This window comes from Myotis davidii, unplaced genomic scaffold, assembly GCF_000327345.1.
Source record: "Myotis davidii unplaced genomic scaffold, ASM32734v1 scaffold855, whole genome shotgun sequence".
NCBI classification, from domain to species: Eukaryota; Metazoa; Chordata; class Mammalia; order Chiroptera; family Vespertilionidae; genus Myotis; species Myotis davidii.
This window is the reverse complement of record NW_006286978.1, coordinates 702,453-710,234: the sequence shown is the minus strand read 5'-3', so window position 1 is coordinate 710,234 and position 7,782 is coordinate 702,453. Positions and strand designations below refer to the sequence as shown.

Below are 7,782 nucleotides of genomic sequence, written 5' to 3'. Positions count from 1 at the left end.
CTTACGGAAACTGCTGACTCTCCTGCATGTTGTATCATTTCTTTGCAAGTAAAGTATTTTTATTGTTTCTAAGCACATCTTCAATAGATACTGTGTTTCTCTGTGGGGCTCCATGTGCCATGGATTATAAAAATGTACTTGCTTTTGCTGAGGTTCTAGAGATTTTATTGGTTCTGCTCTAATTTTTATTTTAATATTTCAGCATGTGGGTCCCATAACACACAGTAGGGTAAATTTAGACCCAATCCACATATAACATAGGCCTGAGGGGTATTTCTTCCGGCGGCTCCAGAGAGAGCAAAGGCTCTTCACTGCTTACTTTCCAAACTCCTTTTCATGGACAGAGAAGCTACTAAATGCTTTATCCAGAGATTTAAGTTGCAGCTTCTCTGCCTCTGGTGGACTTTGAGGCTGTATTGTCAGTACCTGCATGAGCACTGGGTTCCTAGCTCTAAGCCCTAGCACTCAGGGCCTGATATCTTAGACTAATACCATGATGGGCCATTGCAAGGTCTGTTTACAATTACTAGATTGGCTTTAATTTTTCTTTTAGTTTCTTCTGAGATTTTACTCTTTTGTTTCTTAAGCTCAGCTATAAATTAAAAATTTTGTTATAGCTTATCTAAAGTTAATATGTGTGTGTGTAGTTGGGGACATGTCATCTTAGTGTGTCATATTGTCAGAAAAAAAATACTTGTTACATATAATATTGTACCTTATTTATAATTAAGCATTTTTCTTATCAGTTTCTTCCTCATAAATAAACACTTCTTTAAGTTCCAAGGATATAAGTTCCCCTCAGGACCATCTAGATTAAAGGCATATATGAGGCCAGCTCACCGTAGCATATTGGATTATTTTCCAGATACACCACCCACGTAGTTTAAATACTTCATTCCCCTGGGATCTAAAATTTCTTAGCACAGTGATTTTCAGCTTTTACTAGTAAAAAATTTTAGTAGCAGAACCTTTACTTCAAATATCATTTGGAATCTCCAAGCCCCTACTTGAGGATCTGCTCCAGGTGAAGTGGGGCTGAGTTCCTGATATTCACCAATTTACCTTCCCCCTTGCTCCCCAAGGTCCTCTCCAAGGTGCTCCCCAGAGCATCTTCATGGACTCCATGGACTCCAAGTACCATGGTGTGAAAACAAATTGAATAGATCAGTGATTCTCAAAGTGTGGTCCCAGAACCAGAAGTGTTAGAAATGTAAATTTTCAAGCCCCTGTCCCAGATCTACTGAAATCAGGAATTCTGAAGGTGGGACCCAGCAACCTGTGTATTAACAAGCCCTCCAGGTGACTGTGAAACACGTTTGACAAGTTATTCAAATAGAGTATCCCATTCGGGATATGTTGGAAAAGGGATGGGGTTCAACATAGATTACTGGACAGAATACAGCCGAAAATTGAAATTTCTAGTTACTTAAATTATCACACACTTAACTGTAAGGCTCTTTTCCATTCACCATTTTCTTTTTTCATTTTGTGGATTTCTTATTGAATTGAATTTATTGAGGTGACATTGATTAATAAAATTATATAGGTTTCAAGTGTACAATTCTACATCATCTGTATATTGTATTGTGTGTTCACCATCCAAAGTCACGCTTCCTTCCATCATCATTTATTCCCCTTTACCATCTTCTACCTCCCCCGACCCCCTTCCCCTCTGGTTGTCTGTATCTATGAGTTTGTTAAAAACAAGCATCTATCTTCTTTACTGTACCTGAGTGAGATTATAGACATTCTTGAAGTCCAACTTTGCAATGACCTGGGTCCATTTGAATTGGTTCAGTATGTCAGAAATCATTAGGAAAAGTAGGGAAAAAATTAATTCATTTGGCAGAATTAGTGATGCTCCTCATAATTATTCTTGATAAAAAGACTTCACATCTGAACCTCATAAAATAATGTTGAGCAAAAGTTTAGGCATAAAAGTATACATACTGAATAATTTTATTCATAGAAGCCATAAAAAGGGTCATGCTCATCTACAGTGGAAGAAGTCTGGATAGGAATTATTGACTGGACGGAGGCAGGAGGGGTACCTGGCGTACATGTAGTGTTCTGTTTCTTGATCTGAATATTGTTTAAATGGATGTGTTTTTATTTTCTAGAAATTCATCAAGTTGTACCCTTATGATATGTGCACTTCTTATATACTATATTTGATATATTTCAATACAAGAGCTTCAAAATGGTATTGGGTTGCCTGCAAAGGAAGGACACGCTGCTATGGATGCTGGGTTTCACACTCTCAGAGGACCTGAGCCTTCACATCTAGATGTGACTATATATTTGGTGCAAACACAGGTTCCTGGCACCAAGTCTATTGCATTATGACAATATGAACTACATGGGGACCACTCTGTTTCTTGCTTGAAAAAGACATCCCTGATCTGGATGTCCTACGGATGGGGAAGAAGTGAACTGTGGGCCAGGGTAAGTTTTAGCATCAGGCTACTCCAGGGAATGGGAGGTGGCAGGGTTCTGGATTTTCAAGCTGGTTAGGCCAAGAAACCATATAAAGCAGGTGTCATGGGTAAAAGGGAAGCACCCCACTACTTGGTCCCTCATTCTGAGCTCCATAGGTGGGTAAGTCCCCAACTTGTGAGCACCCATCTTTTTCTGTGCCCTTCTGGGCCCAGATCATAAACCTACATGTAAACTTAGTTTTCCTGACCTTACCAGCTTGTGAAAGTAGATGGAGTCTCAGTTAAAGAATTAGCTTAAATTACACCAGCCCTTGCCGACATTTGGAATTCAAATACAATTGCAGCCATGTAAAATAGCCAAATTATGTCTGAAAGCCCCCCGTAAGATCACAAGCCAATCTATTTTTGGCATCTTCTGTGTTCTCCCTTACTAATTCTAGACCCCATCTTCATTACTCTGCCCATAAAGCTGCTTCAGAAGTACTTATTCCTCCTCTGCTCCCATCCACTGAAACTGTGCCCACCATGGGAATGTTGATAAAGGTGCCAAGAGATGTACTTCTTGATCCCCCCCTAAAGGCCCCAACCATAGAGGTGCCCACCCATATGCCAGCCATGTTCAAACATGCCTGAATCTCCATTTGAGCTCAAGGTAACACATACCTTCTGAATACATAATGTCCTGTGTCCCACAGTGGTATGATCTGAAAGCAGGCTCTGGCTGCTTTTAGGCTCCATGGCTCAATTTGGGGGGTTGGTGATAGGTAGAAGAATAGAGCTGGGCTTGAATGGCTCCCCTGTTACTGAGGGACAATGAATGGTGTTTTCCAGAGGTGTGTGCTTCAATCAGGAAGTGGCAGGAACAGCTGCTCCCTCTGGTCTGTGCCTTCCACCAGAGGGGGGGGGGGGCGGTGGTCAGCTTCAGCAGTTTGGTACTGTTCATATCTCTTAGAACTATTCCTGAGTGCAGGGTATTTAAAAAACAGTTTCTGAATCAGATAAACCCAAAATGAGGAATGTTCTGTTAAAAATGCTAATGTCATACAAGATGAAGAATGGTTGTGGAAATGTTCCAGATTAAAGGAGGCTAAAAAGACATGATAACTAAAAGCAATACCTCACTTTGGGGTGGTGAACACAAAATACAATATACAGATGATGTATTATAGAATTGTACCCCTGAAACCTATATAATTTTATTAACCAATGTCACCCCTAATAAATTCAATAAAAGCAATACCTCAACCTAGAGCAGATTCTGCGATGGAGAGGGAAAGGGTATAAAGGACATTATTGTCTCAACTGACAAAATTGGAGTACAAATGGTAAATTGGATAATAACATTGTATTAGTGTTAAAAATACTGAAGTTGTTAACTATGCTGCAATGTAGAGAATATGCCTATTCTTAGGAAATGCACACTGAAATACTTAGGCATGAAGGGCTATGATGTATATAATTTACCCTCATATGGTTCAAACACACACATACACATACACACTGGGGGTGGGGGAGAGAGAGATAGAGAGAGAGGGAGAAAGGGAGAGAGAAGGCACGAGCATAAGGACAAACTATAAAGCAAATGATGTAAAATGTTAGTAATTGGTGAATTTGGTAAAGGGGATACAGATATTCTTTATACTATTTTTATTTTTGAAACTTTCCTGTAAATTTAAAATATTTCCAAATAAAAATGTTTTTAAAATGTAAACGACCATTTCTGTGCAAGCAGTCAAAATCTGGTGGCACATGCCTGACTGAACTCTTCCTTTGGCAGAGATGAGGAATGAGGGCTACTCGACACACCTTAAAAAGCAGTCAAATACCTGGCATTAAGTTACCAAGTGGCATCCAAGGCCACTCATCTCTTGATTTCCCCTGTCCTTTAAGATACCAAAAATACCACTTTTTACAATTTCTCCTGAGGATTATGGGCCTGGATGTTGGTGAAAATGTGGTTATGAAAGGAAGGTGTATTGGTTCCTTCATCCATCCAGTAAATGTTTTGAATATCTACTATGTGTCAGGAACTGTGCTAGGGGCTGAGGATGCAGCTCAGGATATAAGAGGAGACACAGCCCTGTCTTTAAAAAGCCTATGAGCTAGTTGGAGATGTAAATGTCTATTTCCAAATGAGTTGACCATGAAGTAGACTTGGAAATCCCTGGGGGATCCCAGCCTTTTATCAGAGCCAGTAGATCCAAGCCCCATGAGTCTGATGCACATTTAGTTTCCCCCCAGGATTTCCTAGGTTATAGATACCTTTGTATCTCCTGTTGAGAAGAAAAGAAGGAACCACCAGTGCTTACCCCAACCTGGGTGCAGCTCAACTGTTTTGGCTTAGCTCTTTGCAAGCTGTTCTGCCCTCTGTGAGAATCAGGGAAGAGGTCAACATGCCACTCCATTGATGTCCCTGGGCTGATGGACCAGTAAGTTTTGGAGAACAGTCTTAATAGTGATGTATGCCTGTAGGTTAATGTAAAGATACATCCATAATGCTTGTGGAAGGTAAAAACCACCAAACATCTTTATGTGGAAACCTGGCAGGCAAGTGGCCTACGAGTCCTATCACTGGGGTGCTGAGTCATGAAAACAAGACAGCAGTCTTCTAAATGGACAGAATAATGACTTTTGAGGACAGTTTTGGTTCTCCCCAAATCCTGGGTATGGCACTGATTGTGATGCCTCTACACAGGGACAATAGTGGAGTCCTTTGCCTTGGGGCTCTAAGTAGTCAGTGTTGTAGAGGGAGTTGTAAGCGTGTGTGTGTGTGTGTGTGTGTGTGTGTGTGTGTGTGTAACTGCATGTAACACGATGTGTGCCCATGTTGTTCATGGTTCTCAGGTAGGACTGACACTCACCTCTGATGCATTCTGGTCCTAGTCCAAGGAAGTTTTAGATCCAAGAAACGTTTACTGAGCCCCTATGAAGTTCCAAGCCTTTTACTTTATACTTTGACACATTTTATATCATTTACTCTTTAACAATAACCCTTTAAGGTAGGAATTATCTGCATTGTACAGATGAGAAAACAATTGAAAAGAGGTTCATTGATTTGCTCAAGTATATCATACAGCTTTGTTAAAAAAACACTCATTCACAATACTCTTAGCTGAGGACTGTCTGTGTTGGTTGCTTATCTTACAGTATTTCTTGTTTCCTCCTCTACTGGAGCCATGGCTCCCCTTATACAAGCTCCCTTCTTTCTTCTCTTTTCACTAGCCCTCATGGGCTTTCTTTTTTTTAATACTGCATTTAATAGCACAAAAAATCACGAATACAAAGAAACTGGCAAAGGTGTTTGTCAATGAGATATCCCTGCCTCCTCCACTTTTCTGCTTTCATACCCATGTATGTAATGGGTTACATTTGTATAAACTTTTCATTTTCCCCCCAAACATAGAACTGTTATGATTGGTCAGTTGAAGCTGAAACACCCATGGAGAAAGATGTTTAAGTGTCTGTTGAAATATTTTGCTCAGTGTTTTATTGTTTAGACTAGAGCCTCTTCTCCCGCCCCCTCCTACTTCTTTTCCAATCAGGACCTCTTAGACACTGGGTACTATTCAATTCTTACTCTGTCAGGCCCATGGGCCACACAAGTAGTCCTTTAAATCTCAATGCCAGTTGTAGCATAGGTGTTGTCATCTTCCATTTCAGGTAGGTCTGTGTGTCACTTCAGTAGGCTTGTGTATTCATTTCTTTTACTTTTTCTGATTCATGTTCCGGGACCTGTTTGTGATAGAACAGTAAATACCCTTCACTGTCTAGAACGTCCTTAATACTGGCCTTGGTGATAACAGCATCATCACACTTGAACCACTGGTCCTTGTGGTGCCGGATGAAGCTGGTGTAGTGGCCACTCTCCAAAGTCCCTTGGTGATTAACCACAGCAAACAAGGAATACTTATTCTCATCGTTTCCACTACTGGTTGGCAGCTGCAACTGTCCATTCATCCTGCTCTCTTTACTCGAGGCCATAAATGGTGTCATATCCAGTTCCAGAGGAAAGGATATATAAGTAGTGATCTTGCGCCTCTGTTTAGCCGAGTGTTCGAATCGTTTGAAATGAAAACAGGCAACAACAGGTAACTTATTCATCATGAGCTGTTTGGTAGATTCCTGGTAACTTTGACAACTACCGCACTTGATTTTGGCACTGCTTCCTAGGTGCTCTGGCCTTGTAAACCTTCGCAAGCAGTCTGTGAGCGTGGTGGTTCCTGGTATGTGGCTTTCTCCATTCACACTGCTCTCCCTCCCTGGGCTCATGGGCCAGAAGGAGGTGCAAGAACCAGGCAAGTCCAAACTGATGTCCCAGCATGGGTCTATCGTGGTGGAGACACCATGGCAGGCTTGACAGGTGACATCGGACTGCAGGCCACCTGTGAAGATTTGGTCTATGATGCAGTTACAATGGTTGGGATTGTTGGCAGCCTTCCCAACATCATCACCTTTGCAGTGCCGGTGCAGGACATCTAGCGCTGCAATGAGAAACTCGTGGGCATCCTGTTGCCTGTACCCTGCTAAATGACGTGCGTGTATCCATACCAGGTGCAGTAATTTATAGGGAACATGAGGAGAAGGGTTTCCAGAATACAACTCCCGAAAAAGTGAAGACATCTCACAGACCAGACACAACTCCGGACTTGGCATTTCACATCTGTGCCTGTCAGAGAGAAAGAAATCTCTCAAGATGGGAGTGTGGGTAAGGGCTTGGACGATGCAGTTCATAAAGCACGTGTTGCCAAGATTGATTAGTCCTCTTAAACCGATGGTGAAGCTGGAGGTGATTCTTCTTCTCCTCGGGTTGTGTCCCAGCAGTTCTAACTCGGGTTTGGTTGTCTCCCAGGTTGGGTACTTCTCCCCGAGGCCAGGCACTGAACACTGCTGGTAAGAAACCTCAGTTGAGGTGGAAGCTTGTAATTTCAAGGCTTCTCCTTGCTCTTCTTTGGCAATTTGCTCAATGTCTTTGTCATATACATAGTCCTTACACATAAAGCAGTATATACCTCCATAGTAAAGGTCTACAGCTAAGTTGTGTTGTTTCGTCTGGGCGTGCTCATGAATGTGTTTCTCCGTGAAGCAGCCAAAGAAGACACAGGAAAGGCAAGAGTGGAGTCTGTTCAGGTGGGTGCCACACACATGGCAGATGCACGACTTTGCCTTGCTTTTCCTGGTCTCCGGGGTTCTACACCACACGAAGCACTGGTAGATCACCCGCAATCCCTGCCTCCAGTTCTCTCCCACCTTAAAGCTGTTCACGTGGGAACAGCCTGGTGGACCCACAGCGAAATCCACATCCAAGCATCCGCCCCCAGGGCCGCGCCGGGGCCGGGGACGGGGC

The 7,782-nt window shown here is 42.3% G+C and overlaps 1 protein-coding gene across 1 annotated transcript; it reads right to left on the bottom strand.

The window, feature by feature from the left end:
* Positions 1-5,927: 5,927 nt before the first annotated feature.
* On the bottom strand, positions 5,928-7,778 carry USP27X (ubiquitin specific peptidase 27, X-linked; the record flags this gene model as incomplete). The annotated part of the gene is made up of 1 exon (XM_006758899.2): positions 5,928-7,778. A coding segment is annotated over one exon (1,662 nt), but the record flags the coding sequence as incomplete, so codon positions are not given.
* Positions 7,779-7,782: the final 4 nt, after the last annotated feature.